At 45.9% G+C, this 25,685-nt stretch overlaps 1 protein-coding gene across 3 annotated transcripts in view; it reads left to right on the top strand.

Moving 5' to 3' along the window:
• Positions 1 to 25,685, top strand: part of LOC133134984 (cadherin EGF LAG seven-pass G-type receptor 1-like) — an 83,160-nt gene that overhangs the window by 43,453 nt on the left and 14,022 nt on the right. For all 3 annotated transcript variants that reach the window (XM_061251677.1, XM_061251678.1, XM_061251676.1), the window contains exons 6-19: positions 10,619 to 10,776; positions 12,165 to 12,328; positions 12,619 to 12,744; positions 16,321 to 16,487; positions 17,001 to 17,186; positions 17,719 to 17,832; positions 18,139 to 18,313; positions 19,169 to 19,310; positions 21,211 to 21,331; positions 21,517 to 21,700; positions 22,248 to 22,349; positions 23,035 to 23,129; positions 23,527 to 23,736; positions 25,285 to 25,468. In XM_061251677.1, the coding sequence (XP_061107661.1) occupies positions 10,619 to 10,776; positions 12,165 to 12,328; positions 12,619 to 12,744; positions 16,321 to 16,487; positions 17,001 to 17,186; positions 17,719 to 17,832; positions 18,139 to 18,313; positions 19,169 to 19,310; positions 21,211 to 21,331; positions 21,517 to 21,700; positions 22,248 to 22,349; positions 23,035 to 23,129; positions 23,527 to 23,736; positions 25,285 to 25,468 (2,128 nt within the window). The remainder of the gene's footprint in view (positions 1 to 10,618; positions 10,777 to 12,164; positions 12,329 to 12,618; positions 12,745 to 16,320; positions 16,488 to 17,000; positions 17,187 to 17,718; positions 17,833 to 18,138; positions 18,314 to 19,168; positions 19,311 to 21,210; positions 21,332 to 21,516; positions 21,701 to 22,247; positions 22,350 to 23,034; positions 23,130 to 23,526; positions 23,737 to 25,284; positions 25,469 to 25,685) is intronic.

Raw genomic sequence — 25,685 nt, 5'->3', positions numbered from 1 at the left:
TATGTGCTGTACTCTGGAGACATAGGACTGGGATTTTATCTTTTAAATCATATATATCATATATATTCAGTAACACAGTTCATATGTTCCATATCTTACACTGTCCTGTTGATTTAGACCAGAGATGAGCAGCTGTTCCATTTATATGGTAATACATGTATCACTGTCCTATACAATACTGTATTTATGTGCAAAAAAAAAAATTTTTTATATACTTTTATTTTTTGCTAAACAACATTGCTTATGTTTCTGCTTATATCGAAAAGTGTGATCTCACAGAACTGCATAAACACTTATTTAAAAAATAAAAAATTCTTCACAATTTGGATTGGCCAGTTGTTCTCTTCATCAACTCTCCACTATAGATTTTTTGAGTGGAGACAAGCATACGGTCTCCTCTGAACACATTCATTCATTCACCACTTATCACATCACATTTTATTAGTTGAGCTCACACAGACATGAGTCAGAGGAAGACTCACCAGGCGGATTGCAGGCAGTCAACCAGCAGGGGTCGCTAGTACGTGATGAGCTTCTGTCATCCCCGAAGACTGGGCAATGCTACAGCCAATCGTGTGTCGACCTGCCGGGCTACCAGCCGCAGCCAGTGTTGCCACAGTCTTGAAACAATGTGTGTGCCTCACTCACAGCTAATGCCCCTGAAGCGCCCCTCTTTCCGGCCGTCCCACACTCCTTTGGTGTCCCCCTTGTGTTGCCTCTGCCCTGAGGGCACTTCCTCAACCCCCAAATGTTTTTCTGCATCTGTGCATGTCAGAGGGGCTGAACTTTGTGCTTTGAAAGGTAAACACTCTCTCGGTTTCTCTGTGAAGATTAATTTAGAGGAAACGGGGTTGTTTTTCTTCTGCGAGTCTTCGAGCAGGTTTTTCACGACCCCGCCTTGAAAGGTTATCAGTGTGCAGATGTCACAATACGGCAGCAATTGTGTGAAATCTTTTCACTGGAATCAAGTGCTGAATGTGGCTTTGAACGCCTCCCCGCTGCACTCCGTCACCCCCAACCCCTCTTCAGCACCTTCCCTCTCTCCCTCTCTCCCTCACTCCCTCCCACCCTCTCTCCCTCCTGCCCTCTCTCTCCCTCCCTCCCACCCTCTCCGTCTCTCCCTCCCTCTTTCCCTCCTGCCCTCTCCCTCGCCCCCTCCTGCCCTCTCCCTCACTCCCTCCCGCCCTCCCCTCTCTCCCTCACACCTGCCCTCTTTCCCTCCTGCCCTCTCCCTTCCTCACTCCCTCCTGCCCTCTTTCCCTCCTGCCCTCTCTCCCTTCTTCACTCCCTCCCGCCCTCTCTCCCTCCCTCTCTCCCTCTGCACCATCCATATTTAGACTCTTTCCTAATCCCTGGTTGAAGTGGTTTGTTATTGTGTGATTGAATACATTTTGCTATAAAAACCCTTATATTGGGAGAACCCTTTTATTGCTTTATAATTAAGAGGTGGAGGAAGGAGTGGTGGGGGTGTCACAGAGACTATGACCCAGGTGTTTTAATTTCTCCATGTTTCTACATTTGTGCTTTTAATATGGTGTTCTGCTTAGTGCAAAAAAGGCACCCATGGGCCATCTCTGGTTAAAAATGACTAATTAAAATGTGAATTTCTCATACTAAATATGAAACATGTTTCTGACCGGGAAAAGGATGTGAAAAGCTTAGGACAGGGTGGCAAATGATCCTTAATCCTGTGGCTTTTGCTCCCATTTTGGGTCTTGCACTTGTTCACTGGACTTCTGTTGACGAGGTACATGAATTTATATCCAGAGGCGGTGCCAGTGTACGAGGGAGCTCTATGAACACCCTGGCGGCGTACGAGCCAAAATGGAGGCTTTGTTACAAACTGCTAGGCGTTGAGTTTCAGCCACTTACTCCAGTTGAAATGGCAGCTACACACAGGACAGGTTTCACGTTTCCCTCCCCACATATTTCCTCTAATAAGGGAGGTCAGGTGGCCGGGGAAACAATGGAGTATTAATATCAGAGTATTAATGTCTGGCAGGAACTTCATCTCATTCCACACTCTTGTCCCGGGCGGGGCCTTGGGCGGGTTGGTAGCTGGACTGGTAAGCGCAGCCTGAATGCTTCAAAGGGAGAAAGGCGGCGAAAAACATTGGGTTTTGGACATGGAAACTATTACGTAATGTTATAGGTTTATGTCACACAACCCCACTGGCAAAGAAAAGGGCACGGTGGACTCCAGGATTCAAAAACAACCTCTCACCGAAGCCCTGTACCTCTGCAGTAAAGGAAAGACTGCAGTGTATCAGAACAGGCAGGGTCAGCCATTAGTGTGGTACGTGATGCTGTTATACCCTCATCTCCCATCTATGCAGGGCCTCAGATTGTGACAGCCATGTGATCTAGTGCATGGCATTCTCCATGTAACCAACCCCTTGCATGTAACCCCGATCTTTGACCTATGACCTATGGGGATCCTCTTCTGACATACTCGCCGCTGTTATAGCCAGGGCCCCTCCTGCTCATTTTAGATTCATATTCACCTGTTCTCTCCTAGAGACGTGATGTTTAGACAGACCGAAGTATAGCTAGTTCTCTACAACGTGGACTCTACATCCACCGAGTCAGTCACTCAACGAACGGCTAATCTCCTGTCTTCCTCCTCAATGCCCCATCTCTTGTCTAAATAACCTCAGGGTGCAGAGGATAGGGTAGTGTGTGACTTGTGGATCCATCGGGGGAATCTTTACACTGGGAGCGTATTTATGTTGGCTGGATTAGATTCAAGTGTTTCCTGTCAGTCTGAGCTTAATCTTCACACAAAAGGTGAAAAAGGTTCATCCCTCTAATTTGTCAGTTTCTTTGGTTAACGTCAGATGATTTTTTTGCTGGACCTGCGCGTTTTGTAATTCACTGTTACTTGTTCCCCACTGCACAGGACTTTAATTGTTTGGAATCCAGATGGACTGTCATGGGGGCTGGGCGTCTTGTGATGTTTTTACTTGATTAGAGCATTAGCGGGCTGTTAATTGCTCTCATGGACCAAGACAGTCGACAGGGGAGTTCACACCTCGGTCTGGTGTTAAGGATGTCTCGCGGGGTGTTGTGAAATTTATTTTGGGGTGCTGTTATTTATGTGACACCCCTGAGCATCATGTTTTTGTGGTATCAGTTCCCACATGTATTGAAGCACTTTCTGCGCAATTAAGTTTATTAGTTTACGTGACAAGGTCAATGCACATTAATAGCATTTCTCTAAATGTGCCAGAGTTTGACAGGGAGGCTAATGTTCACCTGTAGACCTGGGCTACATCATTGCAGTATGAGGATATTGGAGGGAGATTTTAGCTAACCAGCCCAGTCTGAGGCAGTGGTAGGGTGGATACAGGTGTGTTTTAATGCAGCTGACTGGCAGGTACACAGCTATCAGGCACAAGGGTGGCAAAGGTACTGACAGCTACTGGACATGTGGCGTCTAAATCTGTCTGACACTTCAGGGTTAATTCCATTTCTTGGGTATTTTCTCACCTCCAAGGAGATATTCCAGCCCTACTTCCACATTTCACGCAGTTTATGTAGCATGACTAAATGCAAGTATCCACTGAGTGTTCCTGACCAGCGTGACTGGTGGAGCGCAGAGGAGATTTATGAGCGCTGTGGACACCTGGTCCTTCTCCCTCCCACTCTCTCCCCCTCTGCAAGGGCACAGAGACCTGCAAAGCACTGCTGACCTCCATCATTTCTTCACATTATGAAAGCTTTTTTGAAACATAAATGTATTTATTAATTTTTTTTTTACAGCTGGCACTGACTGGACTTGAATGGAAATTATTAATTTAAGTAGTCAAGCTTTTTAGGCCGGCCCGGCAAACATCTGGTCAGATTATTGAGCCATTGAAGCCCAGGAGTACAGGCAAATTGCACTCCAGGGGAAGAGTTGAGTGACCTCTTTATCTGCGTCCTCGCCCGACCATGTTGTTTGTTTGGCACATGAAAAGGCACCTCTAAGAAGCCGCCGACCATTGATCGTTGAAATTTGTTCTAGAAGGGTTCGGAAATGTGAGTCCTGTAACCTATAGCATTGAAACGCTCCTCTTGTGCTGTGGGTGACAGAAGAACACACCACCCTGTATGTATGTCCTGCGGGCGAGGCTCTGTGAAGCCGCTAAGTCATATGTCAGTAATTCATCCATCTCGGTGTACAGTGACACTGCCTGTATGAGATCATAGCGCTGGCGCACAGCATGGTGTGGCTGAAGAAATATCATGACATGGACACCCAACCAAAGAGTGTGAATCGAGTTATTTGCCCTGACAGACTGCCTGCTCATTTATGTGTGGCACCAAAACCACCACTTTCTACCAGGTAAATAGCAAGTCATTGGACATTGAGGGAGACCGTTTCCTTATGTGGGTCGTGACAGAAGAGAGTCAGTGGGGCCTGCAGAAAGTTGTGGGTCCTCTTGAACAGGAAATGGGGGATGCGTCGCAAGGCCTGAGCGCACGCATCCTCCCACTGCACAAAGCGGAGCATTCCGACATTCCCGTTTAAAAAAACGCGCCAAGATTGTGCGAAGGTTATGTGAGCAGGAGAGGAAACTGTGTTTCCTCCCGAAAACCCAAATAAGTTCAGCTGCATGTGCCACTTACGAAAATAATCCCTCTGAGAGTTTATGTGTGCCGGCTTTCTCCTTCCTGCCGCATGCACTTTCCACAGCTCTTAGACACAGCAAAATGCTGCTTCCCTGTCCATGCATACTAAAAATACTAAAAGGAGTTTGGCGTGCATTCAATCAACATTGGTCTTAAAGTTTAAGAGGGGCAACATTGGCTCAGGCGGTCAGAGCAGTCGTCTGGCAGTCGGAGGGGTTGCCAGTGTCGAAGTGTCCCTGAGCAAGACAACCCCTAAATGCTCCTGACGAGGTGGTTGGTGCCATGCATGGCAGCCAAAGTGTGTGTGAGTGTGTGTATGAATGGGTGAAATTGTACAGCGCTTTGGATAAAGGTGCTATATAAATGCGAACCATTTACCATGACCTTTTACCGTTTAATACACAATCAGAGGCCATGTCTTTGCTAGCGGTATGACGAGTTAATGACCAAAAAACTGTTTCACTTTCACAGATTTAAAAAAATGCATCACAATATCATCACAGCGTATTAACGAAACGGTAATATGTTTAAATGAGGTGTTTTTCTCGTTTTGGCAGTAATATGAAATATGATCTCCCATGAACCTTCATGTTATCAAAAATAATAAGAGCTTAATAGTGTTCGTCATGCCAACAAGGTAAATGGGTCTGACAGTATGTTTTGTCAGTCAGTTGTGCTCACCTGCAGGCACCAGGGAAAGAAGGCCTTGAATGTCTGTTTTATTAGCACAAGGTGTCAAACCATCTCTCCCGACTGTAACCTGATACCCACTGAATGTTAAACTACATGTTTTAAGGCTGTAACCGTAGTTTTATCGTGTGCCAACTTGTGTTCTGGAACAGGGTTGTGCTGTAGGTCATAATCCTCAGCGGTTTCAAGCGCACATCCGAGAGGAGATAGCTAGCTTCTGAACGCTTCTGATTGTGTTTTCTCTCCTTCTCTCTTTATGAGTCAAATACGTTACCATGGAACTTCATATGCGATGAGCTTACTATAGATATTAGTTATGGAATCATCGCCCCAGATCAGGGAGAAATGAATATGACTAACATTATAGAGGGCCACGACTACGAGCCAAATTTCTGTTCGCTGAAATTGTGTATGCCTGTTATACTTTTTATTGTTATTAAAAAAACAGTTTGCCTTCTGATTTTACATTTAGAGGGACACTGATAAACATGAAAGACAGTCACCATTTAATCAATTTAATAAATATGTCATATTATATTAATCTGCCATGTAGCAGGGTGTGCAGCTGAGACTCCGGAAGGCTCCGCCCCTCCCTCAGTGTGATGATTGACAGCAGCTGGTCCTGGTCCCTAGCGTGGGAGCTCGAGTGTGGCTGTGTGAAACACTTATGGTCAGACAGCTGGATGAACAGATATATGCGGCTGTTCGTCAGGGAGGGGTGGGGTGAGGCTGTCCGTGTGCGGGGGGGGGGGGGGGGGTAGGGGTGTGCGGAACAGGGAGTACGAAACAGGAGCCTCCATGTGCCACATCTGGGCCAACTCCTGCACTGTTCCATTTGTGCCGTATTATCAGGGGCTGAGCCAAAACTCGTCTTCTGTAAAAACTAGTCAGTCCTCAACGCAGGAGGAGATATGAATGAAATGTGTGTTCGTAGTCGTTCCAAAATCGCGACTTCCCACGTCAGCATGGAATTCCCCCCAGTGTCGTAGCTGCTGTTTTTTCAGTGTGAAAGGAAACACGTTCTTTGACGCAATCCGGCCTCGCCCCGTACATTAGTTCAGCAGTATAAAACCAGGGTCACTCTGAGAGGCTACAGGGCAGAATTCACATTCACCGTTTCTTCAGAGATGGACATAATGGCTGGCATCTCGCATTCCCCACGGCACTCCTGGGGGATGGAATTTTGAACAGGTGGGCACCTGTCAGTTCCAGAGGGGAAGTGCCGCCGGTACAGTGTTGGGGGTGGGGGTGGGGGATGGTTGGGCGGTGTTGAGGCAGAGCAGGGTATTTTATTTCAGATGTTTTTGCAGCTACACCGTTAATCACCTCTGTGATTTGTATCTCCGCAGAGATTATGTGACAGCTTTTCCTGTCAATTCATAATCAGCAGGGCAGGCTTGTGCCAGTTTTAAGCTCGCCTGTTCTTCCTCTTTGGAGACGGGAAGGAAATCTGTGGCACTAACCTCCGTTTGCAGGTGTGGTGGCTGAGATTAGCCATTATCTCATCTGTGTTCACAGTGTCTGTAAGCAAGCAGGACTACGATCGTGCTTTACCCTGGGTTAACCTGGATATTCATGAGCTGAGAATTAGAAATAGTTGTGCGATATTGAGCTTCAAAGATTCCAAAGTGAATGGGCTCCAAGCAGATATGACTTTTAAATTCAGCATTTTTTTCATACTTTTGTGTAAAATGTGTGTAAAACCTCACGTGTATTTAGTGCCCTGTAAACAACATATTTATGACACTAAGCTTATTTTTTTTAAATATCTTATGATTCTCAGCTCACGTATTTCTCTTACTCCTGGACCTATTCCTGTGTGTGTGTGCGTGTGTGCGTGCGTTGTGGACAGGCTGCGAGCTTCTGTTTTAGAATAAATATAGCGAGGGTACCTGCGTAAGCAAAGCCATGTCCCCTGGGCATGTGGTGTTAATTTGGCAATGGATGTCCCTTTATCTTGTACAAAAGCACAAGCCTCTAGCAATACCCATATCATTGATCATTGAATGTAAGCAGAATGTAACCCAACTTTCACCTTTGATAGTGCGCTTTAACCAGTCCATGGAGACCAATAAATCAGAAAGCTGCCATGCTTGACAGGCTTCTCTTTATGTGCAGTTGTTTTGGAGTGATGTTGAAAACCACACAGCTCTTACACCTGAGAGTGGTATGCCTATTGTTACTTCCTTAACGGTTATTAATCAGATATGTTAAAACACAGCATTGAATAACCTCCTGTAAGGCTGTTCTTATAAGGGATGTCACTAGGACAGCGTGCCACACTGCATTGAGCCCTCTCCCTCGAAGGGCCTGGGTGCTACGAGTTAATCCGCACGCTAATTGGCCTGATGGTAGCTCTGAGGAATCCTCTGATGTTGCATGTTATGCCAGGAGGTTCAGAGAGATGTTACATTTTTTTGGGGCTTTGCAGCAATTGACACTTACTTTGGCTAGTAAAAGTTACATTCATTAAAATATCTTTAATCATGTAATTAAATTCCTAGGAATTTAATTTATTTCCTTTTTATACCTGAAATGGTAATAAACATGATGTGACTTAATTGAACCATTTTTAGTTGGTAATGTGATGAAAATGAGTGTATTCTGTGTTCTCTCATACCAGACCTGCTACCATTGGTGTACATATGCATACCATGGTTTCAGAAGGCCTTGGCCTAACACTACCCCTCTTTTTGTAAAGTACAGACCAAGTTCAATAGTTTAGCTATTTTATAAAATAAAAAAAATAAAAGAATATAATAAATAAATGTTAGCTGCGCACATTCCTTTTACTGAGCCTGAATATTATAAATGGATGCAGACAGGCGTAAAAATAATCTTGCTTTTTATTATTTTCTGGGCAGTTGCCCATCTTATCTCCTCTTTCTCATGGTGGCAGGTCTGTGGGGAGAAAGCAATTTTCTTCTGTCTTGGATGTAATTCAATGTTCTTTTTGTGTAATAGATTTTGAGAAACCGATTACACCAATACAAAATAATGGGCCTTGGTTCTCTAGCCGATGTTGTGCTTTGATTTATTCATTTTATTATTTTAAGTATCTGTGTGTGGATTGCTTTTATGGTGTTCCATGATGAAGTATGCTTTCTCAGCTATTTTTGATAATGGTTTTCTGTGTTTAGTTCTTCTGTGGTGATGTAGTTTTTTCAATGAGTGATGTATTCTAGGGCTGTAACCTTTTCAGGGTTGTGTGGGATGTAATTTATTCCTGTGTTCTGACTGGTTCCGGCACTTTGCTTTCTTGGAATTCTATAGTAATTCAGCTAATGCTATGTAGTGATGTCATTTGCTTTCCAGTGTTCTATGCTGATGTGCTTGTTCCTCAGTGGTCTATTATAGTGCAGCTTCCTTATCTGTGCTCTGTGGTTGTGGAGATGTTTTTATCCCATACTCTGCCTGTGTAGTTCACTCTGTATTCTGTAGTAGTTTAATGTATTCATTTTGTTTTCAGTCGGTTATTTAGTTAGAGGGGCCCTGCCATTCTCAGGTGTCACATGGATTTTCCTGTCAGAAGTGTGTGGAAAAGTGAGATTGTTTTGGGAGGCTGGTGTCTCTCAGACAATGTCGACCGCAGCCTGCGTTTGTCCGTCAGGGAAGCCGCCCTCCCGGGACTTGTGGGGCAGGTGTTCGCCGCACAGGCAATGGAGGCTGGGTTCAGCGAGGAGGGAGAAGGGCTATAAACAGTGGCCAGTGGCCGGGAGGGGCGGGTGGAAAGGCTGAGCACCAGCCCTGCCTTGTTCATGGCTATTTTTCCCCTCTCCCCTTCATGCAGTGTGTTGGTTGGCAGAGGTCCAGGACTCTAATGAGATTCCAGGCTGAGTTGTTTCGGAGTTGTTTCTGAAAGAACTGAAAGCGGGAGGAGTGGCAGTCAGGAATCGTGTCTGAGAGTGGAGAGTGGGGCTCATTAACCCTGGATCTCGGGAATACCACCTGAGAGCGGGGATTCTTTGCAAGGGTCCGATTAAAGCTTTTCTTCAACACTGGATATAAGAAATTAAACTGTGTTTCTCGTATTCTGTGTTTTTTTACCATGATTAGCACGTCCTGTGTTTTACTTGTCAGATGTGGAGATATTAAAACCTCTCTACCCATTGAAATCTCCACCTCTGGAGAGTTTTTAACTGTGTTGATATGAACAGAATAAACTCTCATAACCAGCTATTGTTTAGTCAATAGGTAGCAGACGTCTGGGTTTCTCGCGCCCTCATGATGTGCTCCGACAGGCGGAAAGAACATTATAAACACGTCTTAAGCTTTTGTGTTCGCTCTCCAGTCCATAAATTAAGGGCAGCTACCTCCTAAAATTACCCTCTGACAACCTCTGAAATGCACAGCCCTTCAAAGCAGCTGTTTAAAGGCTTCCCAAAATTCCTGGCTCTGCGGTTCCCACCCGTAATGTCGTCAGAAAGTCATCCTCTGCCGTGTCACAGTCCCACAGGAAGGAGATCAAAGGCGCGCTCGGCCTGTGTGTGAAAAATAAGGTCAGAGACATGACTGTTCAGAGAGCACTGGGCGCATGGAAAATGGAAAAGTGTTTACATTTGGTGGAAAATGGGTGGGACGCAGTGGTGATAAAAAACAAGCGCACGGAGGGTAGATAAAGCTGGTTTTTGTAGTCATGTGCTGGAAACTGCGCTGTCCCAGGTGGAGCCCTGACACGGAATGGAGTCTCTGCGGTTATCGGTTTCCCCACCAGCTTCTCATTAGGCTAATCCTATTTGGCACATGTGTGATGAATGCTTAAAAGCAGCCGGCGGAGTTAAATGGCCGCCTCTGTGCTCTACCCTCATGCCCGCTTCGCTGCAGTCTTTTAGACTCGGAAATAGAGAGTCCCGCATCTTCCCTGAACCACCTACTCACTTCTGAACTTATCTCCCATCATCCATTCCCATCAGATATTCGGCTTGAGATCATAGGGGAGCTGCTGATTTTGGCTTTTCAAAACTACACACTGAAAATATTCACACATTGCAGGGCCATGTGACTTTATCTTAGTCTTTGTGCCTCTAACAAATGGTTTTCCGGGGGTTTTCCAGAGTTTGATATTCACATTTGGATTGGATTCTTCACATTAATCCAGCTCCAATTTGGCACTTTAGGGTGAATGAATAAACTAATGCGAAGTAGGCATCATTTTCCAAAGGTTATTTAGTAAATAGTAAATTACTTACAGTTGAAATGAATTGCATTGTACTCTTTTTAGTTTTCTACACCTCTCTTGTGCTTCTGTTGTATGTTATAAATGGTTGTGGTCTGCTGTCCCGTGATGTTTATGTGTCTTTCCCTTCTGTTGCAGCCTAACATCGGACGCTTGGGCGTCCCGCACGGCCCCTCCAGTGAGAAGGTGGCGGTGGTTGCCGTGGACGACTGCGACATCGCCATGGCGGTGCGCTTCGGGGGCCAGATTGGCAACTACTCCTGCGCCGCCCAGGGCACCCAAACCGGGCAGAAGAAGTGAGCTCCCTTCCCTCCCCCTGGGGCTGATTTTGGGCCTTCAGGCCTTCCCTTTCACCCCCAGATCCTTTGGGCCAGAGTCTCGGGGTGTTCCCCCGGGGGACAGACTGCAGACGTAGCCAAGACTGCAAGCTTTTCGGCCAGAAGGCACCATTAAGTGACCAATAATTCACAAAAGGTCACACTCTTCCTTTCACAACACTTTTCGCTGCTGGTAATCTCTGTAGATCTTTGTACCATTCAGTGGTAAGCTAGCTTCATAGAGCTTGGAACAGCCTTAGGCTCAAATCTTATCTTTTTTAGCTTGCACTTCTCTACTAATTGCTCCCGTATCTGAAACCAGATGCAGAGAAAATTAGTTGAAGTGATTATGTAGTCGGTGGAGGCAACAAGCTCAAACGCGTTTGATAAAAATAAAAAAAAGCTTAAAAGGGAATGCAAATGAGCCCCGTCAGAAGTAGTGGCTCTGGTTTGATAGGCGGCGACCTGTTTGATAGCTGCTCACGTCTCCCGGTTCTGTAGTCAACACCTGATTTCTTGGCCGCTTGCGTTTAGTACAAACCAGTTCCTCCTGCCTGACTTCTCCTGCTGCCCCGTTTCTGCAGTAACCAGAAGAAACATTCTCTCACATAATGTGTCAAAAATACAGATTCCCATACAGAATGAAATGTCCAAATAGTTTTAAAAGGCTTTTGTTTATGTTTATGAGTTATGCTTTGGGTGGAAGTTGATTTGTAGTTGTAATAATATGACCACTTGTAGGCTGTTGTTGCCACAACCCTTAATAGGGGTGTGAAGGAAGCCTGCTTTGCCTGCGTCAGTCTGTCTGTTCATTTATTTGTGTGCTTAGCAACTGAGCAAATGTGTCTTTCCTCTGCAAGTTGGACTTGTTTTGCAAAAAAAGAAAAAAAGAAGTGCAAAAAAAAACCCCTAAAAACTGTGACTAGTGCAGCTGGTGCAGCCAGAAAATCTAACAACATTTTTCTGATGGTCCATCAGAGGTTGGCCTTTTGTAATTAAGACTAGGGAATACCCTGCCAACAAAAACCCTCCCTCACAGATATGCTGATGCTCAGTATGCGTCACTTCTGGCCACGGCTGCCAGGCCCATGGTAAAGATTCATGTATACTGTGGGGCATGTCACTACAGTAAGAACAAGTGCCTTAGCTGGATATTCCACCTAACAGCACGCATTTTGAGGTCTTGTCCCACCTTTAAATGTCTACGACATGTGCTCTTGTTGTGGCTGACTGAGAATCAGTCAATAGCCTAATAGCTGATACTGTCACCTCCTTCAGAAGTTGTGCCTGTTTCCAGGCTCGGGCACCCAGCAGGAAAGTTTTTCCCAGAAGGCAGTGCCTCACTCCCATGGTTCTGACTCCCGCAGGTCCCTGGACCTCACAGGCCCACTGCTTCTTGGTGGGGTTCCCAACCTCCCGGATGATTTCCCAGTGCAGAACCGGGACTTTGTGGGCTGCATGAGGAACCTGACGATCGATGGCAAGCCCACGGACATGGCCAGCTTCATCGCCAACAACGGGACCACTGCAGGTCGCCCATCCTGGCTCCACCTCCCAGCTACACTGCATTACTCATATCATTCTGCTCCAAGCATTGCTGCCAAGCTTTATATTCCCCCAAACATCCTCTGCTGCTTCTGTACACATCTGGACTATAATAATTGATGTGTCTAATCTTTTTATATTTGACTTCTCTTGTCTCATACCTGAGTTTACACTTGGATAAAGCGATGTGTATGCGTCGTTTGTGTATACGTTGGTTTCAACTGTTATAATTGTTGTGCTCTCCTCTTCTGTCCACCTCTGAAATACCATGAGTAGGCTGCACAGCGAAGAGGAACTTCTGCACTGAAGACATTTGTCAGAACGAAGGCACCTGTGTTAACAAGTGGAACACATACTCCTGTGACTGCCCTCTACACTACGGAGGGAAAAACTGTGAACAAGGTGAGAGGTGTGAGGAATGAGTGTAGGAGAGACAGACAAACAGCCTATGTGTAACATGGAGAATGTGTGCGTGTGTCTGTGTGTGTGTCTTTGTCTGTGAGTCATGTTTGTGTCTGTCTGGGTGTCTGTATGTGTGTTTGTGTGTAAGATTGATGATAATGATTGTGTGATTGTGTGAAGCAGCAGCAGCTAGCTGACTGATTGGGGAAGCAGGCACTGAAGATAATGTGCCCAAGCTTCCTATGAAGGAAATGTTTCCACAGAAACAGTCAGTGACTCACACAGCTATCCTAGAGGATAAGAAACTATGCAGTTTTTTGGGGTAAAATGATTTATGTTCACGTGCTTTCCATATGTAAACATGCGTATACAGTGACATTTGCCCCTCATTGGTGTTTTTGGGCAGTCAGGTGACATATGTATCATGTGACCACATTTATTTGATTAGATGGAGAAGACTATTTTCTGTAGTCTACAGAAACATATCAGAGTCAACAGAATCAGTTCAAGCTATGAGAGTTCAAACATTCTTCATCTTCTCAGTTTAGAATCGGTTAAGCCTGAATCCAATTTCAACAGCCTGTGAGTCGCTTCCCTTTTGGAGTCAGCATCATTTGACCTAAGTCCTGGAAATGGCGTGCAAGGCAGCCTGCTCCCATGCTTTTGTTGCCAACATGGTAAAGTTTACCTGCAGGCAAGCAGGTATGAGTATGAGTCAGCTTGTTGAGTCAGTGCCCTGTTTTGGTCATGAGCAGGCACTGAATCGCAGTCAATGCCAGGGAATGGCTATTCAATGTTTCTTCTCTCGGCAGAGCAGGGCGGGAAAAGTAGACGGGCGGATTCAGCTGCAGGTAGCCGGCCCGCCACTCTGTCCTCAGGAAGCATAGTTTACAGATTCAGAGGAAGTGATGGGTGACTGACTCATCCAACTGTCATCGTGTGGTTGTGGTTTAATGGCCAGACAAACATTATGCAACCCCAGGCTATAACATTTGTTTTTACTATTTATTGATTTTGAACAGTCCTAATGACAGCTTCCATCAGATGCATTACAGCAGTTTTGTGTTAGTTTTGAGTAAAGATAGGTGGTTAGCCTGGACAGACATAACAGTCATTCTGCTTATACGGTACGAATGTCTACTACAGCTTGCCTCATCATGCTGAGCAACTAGTTCAAAAAGCACAGGGTCATGACAGTTGTGCACATCTGGACTGTTTGTAGGTTAGCATCGCATACTAAATTAATTTCCTAGTTCTTGGAGTTCCTGGAGTTCTTTTAAAGTGACTACTGGAAGATAGGCTTTAGTGACTGTGATGGATTAGTTGAAATCACATTGAATCCTTGCCATACGATTCTTATGCTAATTAGCCAGCATACAGGTGAAGCTTTCGTTTACATGTGTAGTTTGTATTGTGTATATGTGGTGCCAAGAACACACAAGAGAAATGCAAAATGCAAACCACCATATGATCACCACCCCGGAGGCGACAGGTTTTACTGGGACAGTCTGCTGCTAAGAGCTCTGTATTTGTTGGATGTGATTTGTACCCTCCTGGACCAGCATGGTTGTATTTGAGAACTTCCGCTATCCCCTGCACTGGGCTGCAGCTCCGGGCTTCGTCGATGGTATCGGTAGCCATTGTTTTCATTGCATCTGCACCGGGAGTGTTCAGAGTCACTGGAGCAGTGTGTTTGAGAGAGCGATAGAGGTGTGTGTGTTCGTGTGTGTGTGTGTGTGTGTGTGTGTGTGTGTGTGTGTGTGTGTGTGTGTGTGAGTGAGTGTGTGTGAGTGAGAGAGAGAGAGAGAGAGACAGCATAATGAGGGACTGCCATTACTACTTTATCTCTCTCCCCCTCTGTCCCTCTCTCTCACTCTTCTTTTTCTTTGTTCCTCTCTTCATTTTTCTCTTTCTCTCTTCCCCCCCTCTCTCTGTCTGTTATTTTAACAGATAATTGCAGTCTTGCATCAGTAGAAACATTTGCCCTGGAGCCAATGAGAGTTAGAATGGTCCTGTCTTGCTGTTAAGAGAAAGGGTATTAGTGGCATTGACAGACAAAAGCCCTCAGTGGTTGTGACAGTGTTGTGCCTTCGTTCGGGAATTGTGCTCACCCTAGGTGGTATCACAGAAGATCAAAAAAAGCTCACTATCTTCAGGCTTTCTCTGTTGAAAAGGACTGTTTGTTTTAGGCCTGAAAACGCATTGTACATGATCCTTGACGGCAATTATGGCTAGCACAAACAGCCATGGAATTTTTCTTTGAGTTTTCGCAGTGGTTCTCCGCTTCATTGGGGCAGTGGAGTGATTCATTCTGATTTCCCAGAGTAAGACCCCCTCCCCCTGAGCCCCCACCCCCTCATGTTGGAGTTGATCGCTCAATCCGCCAAAACAGTCTGTAAAATATGTGGTGTGGCCGGCTGCCAGTCCAATCAGCAGTCTTCTGAAGCCAAATGACTGAAGCCCAAGCGGACAGGGCCTGGTTAGGATTGTACGTTGCTTATTGTACTTCTGCTAAATAAATGTAATGAAATGGATTGGGGATGTAGGAAACCAGGTTGCTAGGTTAATGGCAATTGTGTGGCAGGGTGGGGGGGGGGGGTCTTCCTTCAGGAAGGAGTAAGAATTGAGTCTGACTATAGAGGAGCAGGTTTTTGGATGGAACATTTTTCGGCCCAGACTCACTGTGTTGTGAGTCACTGAGTATCCTGCCAATCTTACTGTAAGATTATAGATCTCAATCAGCCCTGTCAAATCATTCTCCAGTTTGAATGACGTACATAAATAAATCCTTGACTCTCCATCTGATATGAGATTAGTGTCCTGGCTCAGAATGTCTGCTATGCATCACCAGAGTGTTTAGGTTCTTTGAAAGGGGTGAACATGTCTGCACAAAGGAAACCTGGCATTGGAGCATTTTGAAGTTGTTGGTTTGGTGGCCAAAATTAGCAAATAATTAAAAACCCAAATAGAATAGAGAAGGGAGGTTTAATTATCTTTTATTCCTTTTGGCAAAAGAAACAAACTGCAGAACAAACATGTTCTAGCACTTCAGTCAAGGACTATGCCACACCTTTAATGAGTTTTTCTCACAGTAAACACTGGTTTCATGTTTTCATTCCAGCTAAGCTTTCACTGCAGTTTGAATACAATATTTTGCTGGTTTAGTATGTCTTATTTCACATTGTCCATTTTCTATTATTTATTTTTTAACTATGCAATTGTGTGTGTTGGGTTTGTGCCATTTTAACAGTGTATAAAATTCATATTGTGTTCTTTTAAACACATTTATGTCGTAAAAATGTCCATGGAACGCATGTTAATACAGGTCCGATAATTACAGTAGCTTGATTCTGCATTCGCTTATGAAGATGAAGACCTTAAACCGGTCAGATCAGCCTTTATTTGCCATTCCAAAGACCTGTGTAGATGTGTCGTCTAATTCAGAACTAAGCCTAAGAAAGATGTAACAGTTTTACCCTGGCATGGTACAGGCCCCAAACTGAATCCAGCCTACCCTACCCTGCAGTATCACCTTTATCAGTTTGAAAACAGCGACGTGTACTCCCCCCTCTGCAGCCATGCCGTCCCCCCAGCACTTTAACGGCCAAGCCCTGGTGTCGTGGAGCGACCCGGACATCACCATCGCCGTTCCCTGGTACCTGGGCCTGATGTTCCGCACCCGGCAGAGCAGCGGCACGCTGATGCAGGCCAACGCTGGAGCCTCGTCCCAGATCAACATCCTGGTGAGGGCGCTTTCCTGCGACCTTTACGGCTGTGGATACCGCCACGCTGCCTATGGCCCTCTTTATACGAGACTGTGGCTTCTGTGTCACCCACCCCGTGTTAAAATGTTGGTTAACGTTTTCATTCATCAATTCTGAATGTTTAGTGTTTTTTTAAACTGAAGAACAATTGCCTGTACAGTGTAGTGACGGTTGAATTGTTTGTTTTGTGTGGAAGTCAATGGAATATATATATTTTTTGCCTCACTACCCACCTCAACCACTCTGAGTATGTCCAGATCAAATTTGGGAAGCACTACACTCTATGACCTACTGTATTATGGCAGATACCCACTTCACTGCCATACAGCACAATAGGCTAAAGGATAGAATAATATCCATCTCTCACACACTCTCTCCCTCTCACTGCTTCCATCTCTTTCTCTCCATCTCTCAACCCTGTTTACCCTCTCTCTCTTTCTTTCTCTCTCTCTCTCTCTCTCTCTCTCTCTCTGTCTTCGTCTCCCCTCTCAGATAAAGAATAATCAGGTGTATTTCGAGGTGCTCCTGGGGAAGAAATCGGTGGCGGTGCTGCAGTTCACCCAGGTGCGGGTGAATGACGGGGAGTGGCACCACGTGCTGGTGGAGCTGAGGAGCGTCAAGGATGGAAAAGATATCAAGTACATGGCCCAGGTGTCCTTAGACTACGGCATGTTCCAGGTAAAATACTGAAATATCAACATGGCCCAGATATCCTTAGACTACGGCATGTTCCAGGTAAAATACTGAAATATCAACATGGCCCAGATATCCTTAGACTATGGCATGTTCCAGGTAAAATACTGAAATATCAACATGGCCCAGATATCCTTAGACTACGGCATGTTCCAGGTAAAATACTGAAATATCAACATGGCCCAGATATCCTTAGACTATGGCATGTCCCAGGTAAAATACTGAAATATCAACATGGCCCAGATATCCTTAGACTACGGCATGTTCCAGGTAAAATACTGAAATATCAACATGGCCCCGATATCCTTAGATTATCGCATGTTCCAGGTAAAATACTGAAATATCAACATGGCCCAGGTGTCCTTAGACTATTGCATGTTCCTGGTAAAATATTTAAATATAATCATGGCTGTGGTATCCTATCCTAGACTACAGCATGTTCCAATATCAGTGGGTTTGCTATAAAACTGTAGCAGTGGGAAGTGTTTGACGGTCCCTTGGGTTCTCTGCTCCACAGAGGACGGTAGAGATTGGGAATGAGCTGCCAGGCCTGAGGCTGAAGAGTCTGTTTGTGGGAGGACTGCTGAAGAAGGATGGGTCTGTCCAGCATGGCTTCCTGGGCTGTATGCAGGTGAGTTCCTGTCCCTACCTGTCCTCATCAGCACACCTGTTCACACCTGTGCACAAATATCCCAATCTGTCCTGACACCTGTGCACATCTCTGTTTACCTTTTCAAACATACCTGTCTATGTCTTTAGTGCTGCACAGCTATACACCAGTGTTACACACCTGCTTCCAGGTCAGCTGAAGTGCATTCCTTATATAAGCTGTCTGTCCGTATGTATGTACTAGTCTGTATTCACCTGTGTGCACTCCTGCTGTACGTGGCTGTCGGGATGCTGTGTTTGCGGATGGCCTAACTGTGGCGTCTCGCAGGGCGTCCGGATGGGAGAGACGGCCACCAACACGGCCACCCTGAACATGCAGCGGGGCCAGAAGATCCGCGTGGAGGAGGGCTGTGACCTGGCTGACCCCTGCGACTCCAACATCTGCCCCGAGCACAGCCACTGCAGCGACGACTGGAACGCCCACACCTGCGTCTGTGACCCAGGTACCCTCCGCCCCGGTGATCGGCCCAGATGCTGAGTCACTGGGCCCTTTTAGCTCTGGTCCTAAACCCTTTTACACCGAGACTAAACCTGTGTCTGAACAGGCATAGACTCCTCTCCACTTAAGCCAACCCTATTCCAGGGTCATTGCTAGACATAAAGCTTTACTGGGGCACAGTCACCCAGAACTGGTATCCCTGAAATCTGCTGTCATAAAACCGCCTTTCATTCGCCAACAGCCTTGTACTGACAAGCACCCATAGTTGACAGCTAACAACTTTTTTTTCTTCCTTAGTTGTATACACAGTTTGCTTGACAGTAATAGTGGTCACTGTTTTTTCTTGATCATTTGAAATATTAGTGTACTGGGACACATGCCCCAGTAAGCATGGTCTACAAATTCCTAACCCAAACTGCTTAACACTGAGTCTAACCCTATTCCTCATCCATCAGATGTATTGGGTGAGATGGATCACAGAGACTAAATGTGTTCCTGTCAGGTTCCTGCCAAGACCCATCCTATTCATAACCTGTCAAGACCTCTCTACACAGAAAACTACTCACGAGCAAAGAGCAAATCAGTTTATCAGTATATTTGTATTAAAACCACATCAAACACAGGCGGTATTCCAGTGTAATTTTAGCAAATTTCATATTTGACAAAGCTCTTTGAGGTAGTTTATTTGAGTCTTTCATTATTACCTTAAGGGTATACGCTATCAAGTTAATACAGAACTATCAAACTATCATAAGCACATACGCTCATACACGCTGTGATATGCACACATGCGTACACACACTCGCGGTATCGTGCATTCCCTGTGTTACTGACGGGTCTGTTTCCTGTCCCTTTCCAGGGTACTTTGGGAAGGACTGCATGGATGCCTGTCACCTCAACCCCTGTGAACATGTGTCCAGCTGTGTCCACAAGCCCAGCTCCTCCCATGGCTATACCTGCGAGTGTGGTCACAGCTACTTTGGACAGTACTGCGAGAACAAGTACGTCCGCACACCCCCACCCTCACACCCCTGTCATGATCACACACCCCCACACCCCCACCCTCACACCACTGCCATGGCCACACACCCCCACCCTCACACCCCTGTCATGGCCACACACCCCCACCCTCTTACGCCTACTATGGCCACACACCCCCACACCCCCACCCTCTTACACCTACCATGGCCACACACCCCCACACACCCACCCTCTTACACCTACCATGGCCACACACCCCCACACCCCCACCCTCACAACCCTGCCATGGCCACCACCCCCAGGGTGATGCAGTATTTATGGTGCAATTCACTTTCAGAATCATGCAGGGCTGTGCAGAGTGTCTGTGTTATTACTGCTACTGGATTGTGTGTGCGTGTACATTTGTGTGTGTGTGTGTGTGTGTGTCTGTGTGTGTGTGCGCGTGTGTGTGTGTGTTGTGTGTGTATATGTATATGTATGTGTCTGTGTGCTCGTGTGTGTGTGTATATGTATGTATCTGTGTGTGTGCGCACGTGTGTGTGCGCACGCGTGTGTGTGTGTGTGTGTGTGTGTGTATGTATGTGTCTGTGTGTGTGTGTGCTCGTGTGTGTGTGTGTGTGTGTGTGTGTGTGTGTGTGTGTGTGTATATAATATGGAGGGTTGGTCCTGTACTTTAGCACTGTGACGTGCACATTGCTGCAGGTTTTTGTGAACTCAGTGTGTGACAGTGCACGCACAGGGTCCACCCAGCTGAGATGAAAATAGAGCCTCTGAGCTGGGTCAGCCTCTGGTGTGTGTGCTGCATTGCTTATTGTTTTAATACCTATGCTAATTAACCCTGTGGGGAACCTGCCCTCTGCAGGAAAATATTTGCTTTGTCATCAGATTATTTGCTGGCTTTGATACTTATGACAGAGACAGGCTGCAGCTTTTATTCGGTGTTCATCCGTGCCAAGATTTAACGAACTGATGTTCTGGTAATGAGATCCACATAGACCATCATTTTCTCTGGGGACTTGCCAGGCAGATTCCAGAGCGGATTTCACTTCATTAAAGGAGGAATGAATTGATTCCTCCCAATAGCCAAGAGAAGCATTGCAGATCAAGCCCATGCCTGCTGGTCAAGGTGTTAACGCATCTGGTGCGAAGCATATGCACCATCCAACAGAAAATGTCTGGAGACCTTCTCCTTTCTGCATTTAAGGATGAATGGATGCTAGGTCTATGGCAGTGGAAGATATGGGTTATACACTCAGTGACCACTTTATTAGGTAGACCTGTACACCAGCTTGTTAATGCAAATATTTAATCAGCCAATCATGTGGTAGCAACTAAATACATAAAAGCATGCACACATGGTCAAGAGGTTCAGCTGTTTTTCAGACCAAATATCAGAATAGGGGAGAAATGTGATCAAAGTGACTTTGACCTTGGAATGATTGCTGGTGCCAGACTGGGTGGTTTGAGTATCTCAGGAATTGCTGTGATCTCCTGGGGTTTCCACACACAATCGTCTCTAGAGTTTGAGAGAATGATGCAAAAAACGAAAAACAGTGAGCAGCAGTTGTGCGGGCAAAAATGCATTGTTAATGAGAGAGAGGTCAGTGGAGAATGGCCAGACTTTACATATCTGTACTTATAACAGTAATGAGTGATTTGGTGGATGTCACTTTAAAGATGGAAAAATGTGATCCCTCTTTGTCCAGCTTTCTAAATCATTGCCATAGTGTCCCCATTTACCTGCTTAACTTCAGTATCAATGAAATTATGCACATTCACATTATTAAAATTTGATAGGTGATCTGCGATCTGAACGTGACATATGTATATGAGCAAAAAACATTCAGAGACGGTGTCAACGGAAGTTCTGGAACGTTCTAGTGTCAGTGACCTGGCTCTGGATGTGTTTAATTTCCACAGGGTGGACCTGCCCTGTCCTCACGGCTGGTGGGGTAACCCATTCTGCGGTCCCTGCGACTGCGACGTCGGCAAGGGCTTCAACCCCGACTGCAACAAGACAACGGGAGAGTGTCGCTGCAAGGTAAGAGCAACAGCCATGTGGGTAATGGCCGAATATGGTACCTTATACCTTATGGTACCTCTGCTCTACTGCCATGAACTCTGTGTGTTCCCCATGAATATGTAATGCAACCATTTCCTCATACCGTTGCTCTTTAATGGAATGGTCGACCTCAGGAGGCGCTGACTCTCTGCCCCACTGTTCAGGATAACTACTACAGACTCCAGGATGGGGACACCTGCTTCCCCTGCGAGTGCGACTCTCTGGGTGCCAAGTTCCGCACTTGTGACGCCCAGACGGGGCAGTGCGACTGCAAAGGGGGCGTGGTTGGCCGACAGTGCAACCAATGTGACAACCCCTTCGCCGAGGTGACGATCAGTGGCTGCGAGGGTACGTACACACACACACACACGCGCGCACACACACACACACACACACACACACACACACACAACCCCACTCCCCACACCCCCACTCCAATCAGGCACTCTGTGTCAAGTTTCAGCAGGTTCAATGGATTCCCAAGGCCCCTACTCCAGATTGATTTATATTTAGGCTGCAGATTTCTTATAGGTCTGTCATCTTACTGTGTGAAGTTAACCTTGTGGCAGCACTGGCTGTATCTTCAAAGAGAACAAAAATTATTTGAAAGACTTCTTTGGATTCTTTGGCACTTGACTGCAGGATGCAGCACAAAAGCAGTTTTCCACAGTAGTACACTTTGTATATTTTAATTGCATGAGAATTATTTGTGCTGTGAATGTCATATTATGCACTGGCTTTGGATGATTATCAATTTAATTGGGAGTCTGTTTTTTTTTCCCCCCTAAAGCTGAATTGTGAACTGCCCTGTTGGTCAGGCTCATTAGCGACATTTAATGACACTGTTGGGGATCCCGGTTTCTGAGCGTTATTCCACCTCCTCTTTTGTCTGCAGTGGTTTATGAGGGCTGCCCCAAAGCCTTTGACGCAGGTATCTGGTGGCCCAAGACCAAATTTGGTCGTCCGGCTGCAATAAACTGTCCCAAAGGATCTATCGGTGAGTACTGCTTTCTGCTTCAGGTGACAGGTGTTCAAACTGAGGTTGATCTATTCTAGATATCAGTTCTGTCAGGGACAGAATCTTGTCTGGGCGTTCTGGATCCCGTCCTGAGTGCTCGCAGGCAGCTGAGTTGGTTACCACCTGGTTTGAAGGCTGTCCCCATTGGCCCAGCACACTAATGAAGGGTTTTGATTGGCTGGGCGTGCTAATGAAGCCGGGCCTCTAGAGGGAGGCTCAGACAAACACTGCACTTTGTTGGGAGGACTTGGCAGTGCCTTCGTGGAAACCAGCGGATGGCGGTCTTGTTATGGTCTAGCACTTTCGGGGACAGTCGGGCAGAAGACTTATGCAGGCCAATAAATGTGCCTTGTAAAAGGCTAATGTGGGCTCTGCCTCTACTTGATTGTTCCGGAAAGCAGAGCAGACAAAAAGCCGAAGTAGGGCATTGATATGAGCGTGGCGACCTAATCTCACAAAGGTGCTGCCCTCTTTCCAGTTACCCTGGTTACCTCAAGCCACGCCACTCCAACCGAATGGGCCTGGTTGGTCCGTAGGGCATTGTCATTTGGCACAGGTCACAGTGACTCTTAAACAAAAAGACTCTTTGTTCTTATACCGTGGATAGTAAAAACAGTTGAAGTGGCGTTGGTTAGCCCTTATTATTTGTGAATCCCCCCGACAGGCACGGCTATCCGACACTGCAATGAGAAGAAGGGCTGGCTGCCTCCTGAGCTGTTTAACTGCACTACTATCACCTTCTCTCAGCTCAAGAAACTGGTATTTGGCATTTGCTCATCCCTCCTATACAGTTTTAGTTCATCTGATTCCCCTATATGACACCATGATATGACTCCCCTTACTGATTTTCCTATATGACAGCATGATATGACTGTCCTCTCTGACTTCCCTACCGAGTCTCCAATTTCACACCGTGCTATATCTTTCCACGTATTCTCCTGTCTGACTCTTTCTGTCTTCCTTCTGATTTGACTTGCTTCTGATTTGACTCACGGATCACTTTTGGAATGTCCTTTCTTCTTCTTTGACTTTCTTTCTCTGATGCACACCTCTCATGAGTCCTCCCGTTATTAACCTCCCATACGGTCCATACTGACTTACAACACTGAATGTGCCGGTGACTCCTCTCTCTGACTCCTCTCTGACTCCTCATCAGAATGAGGATATGCACCGGAACGAGTCCAGGATGGACAGCGAGAAGTCCAAGACCATCGCTCACCTGCTGCAGAATGCCACCAACCACACCGGCGCCTTTTACGGAAATGACGTGAAGACGGCGTACAACCTGATGACGCGGGTCCTGCAGTACGAGAGCCAGCAGCAGGGCTTCAACCTGGCGGCCACGAAGGACGCAGACTTCACCCAGGTACCGCAGCACCGGGCCTGGGCCTCAGTTATTCATGAGACTCCCTGCCCTCCTCCTTATTGAGTTTCATAAGGTCAATTACTCTGCAATGCCCTGTGGTGACACTGCCCCCTGCTGGTTACAGTAACTGGACACCAGCCCCGTGTTTTTTTTGCAATTGTTCAATTTCAAAAGTCAAGGGATTTGATTAAATGTCTCTTTTTTTTTTGTGTGTGTCACGTTGTTCTGAAAGATCTAGAATAGATGCACAGTGTTCTTTTTTTTGAGAAAAGGATACGCTGAAGGAACTGCAGGGGTGTCCGCATTGCTCATTATGAAATACGGCTAAGCCTCTGAAAGTATGTTCCAGATTAAAGACGTTAATAGTTTCCCAAATCCTCATGAGTTGGTGCAGGTTTTTGTCCCAGTAGGAGGTTTCCCCTGTTTGAGCATGCGATTCTGGCTCTGAGAAAGAGCTCAGAGGATTATGTGTAAGTAATACAGCACGGTGACTAATGTGCTCGCTGTGAGCGAGGAGGCCCAAGGTAGCCTGGGCTGCGATTGGAACCTGCTCTGTGGGTGCCCATTCTTGGCATGGACCACACGTTTTCTGAGTTACTGTCAGAGGCCTCGAGACCTTGCCCTGGAGCAGATTGGCACTTTTTGACCGTGGTCACCTGGTCATGTCATGGAGGTTTGGCTAGGAGAGGGGACAGAGGATATAGATGCTACAGTGGGATTACTGTGTAGCTCCATGGTCTTGATTTAATATTTCAGGGCCTTTCACTGTTGAATTAATTGCATGTTGTTGGGGTCATTTCTCACACAGGGACCTCCATGATAAATTATAGATGAGTCAAGGATGCACCCAGTGGCCTGTTCTCATATTTATAGCATTCTTGTGTTCTTACGTCTTTCACAGACTCATACCTGAGTAGCCAATCTGCTAAATCATTCTCTGGTATTGGCCATTTACCTGCTGTTGGCCTGCTCAATCCCATGTGTTTAGTCAGGTGTCTGTCGAGTAGATTTGTCTAATACTCTATCCCTCATCCGCAAATCTCTCTTATCCAACAAATCATGACTTATCTTGTGAAGTTATGAAACCTTGGAATTTGGACATGTATCCTGTTAGCATCAACTTTATGAAACATGGATTTATGATTTATGAATCCAAAATGTAATATACAGTATATTATGTTTCCTGGTGTGGAGGATTACTATGTACAGTTCTGTCTTTTTTTCTATTTTACCATGGCCTGGATTCAATCAACAGTTTGCCTCAGCTTGACTCACAAGTCAATTGCGTATTGTTTTTCCTCCACAAATGTGGATTAGCTAGCATTTAGAAAAGCAACACTCAACTGAGCATTTGTATTGATACGGTGTTTGATACGATTTGGTTTGATACAATGGATACGATGGTTAAGTACGGATGTTTATTGAATCCAAGCCCAAGTTTCGGCATTATAGGTCATCATATATTGGGTTTGAGGTACAGGAGACTACAGGCACTAAATTACAGCTATATGCACCATTTCTGACGTATGCATTTGGTGAATGTTCCAGAACCTTGTCAGGGCGGGCAGCGCCATCCTGGACCCATCCAACAAGGAGCTCTGGGACCACATTCAGCGGTCTGAAGGGGGTACCGCCCATCTCCTGCGCAACTTTGAGGAGTATGCCAGCACCGTGGCCCAGAACATGAGGAAGACCCACCTGAATCCCTTCACCATCGTCACGGACAACATGAGTGAGTGACTCCTCCGTTCTGCAGCTTCTGTATGTGTTCGCAAAATGTCGTCTGTCAAATAATATGTAAAATGTAGTAATCCCTATGTATTCAAAATTTCTATTCTTGCTTTGAATGGCTAAATTGCACTGGTGCTTCAGCCATGTTGTATGTACGCTTGCTGGTCTGGGATTATTGTTATCAGATGAATGTATTTCATCTGCATTGTTGCTCTGCT

The sequence above is a fragment of the Conger conger genome, chromosome 8 (genome assembly GCF_963514075.1).
Source record: "Conger conger chromosome 8, fConCon1.1, whole genome shotgun sequence".
Taxonomy (NCBI): Eukaryota; Metazoa; Chordata; class Actinopteri; order Anguilliformes; family Congridae; genus Conger; species Conger conger.
This window is presented reverse-complemented; position numbering and strand designations above follow the sequence as displayed.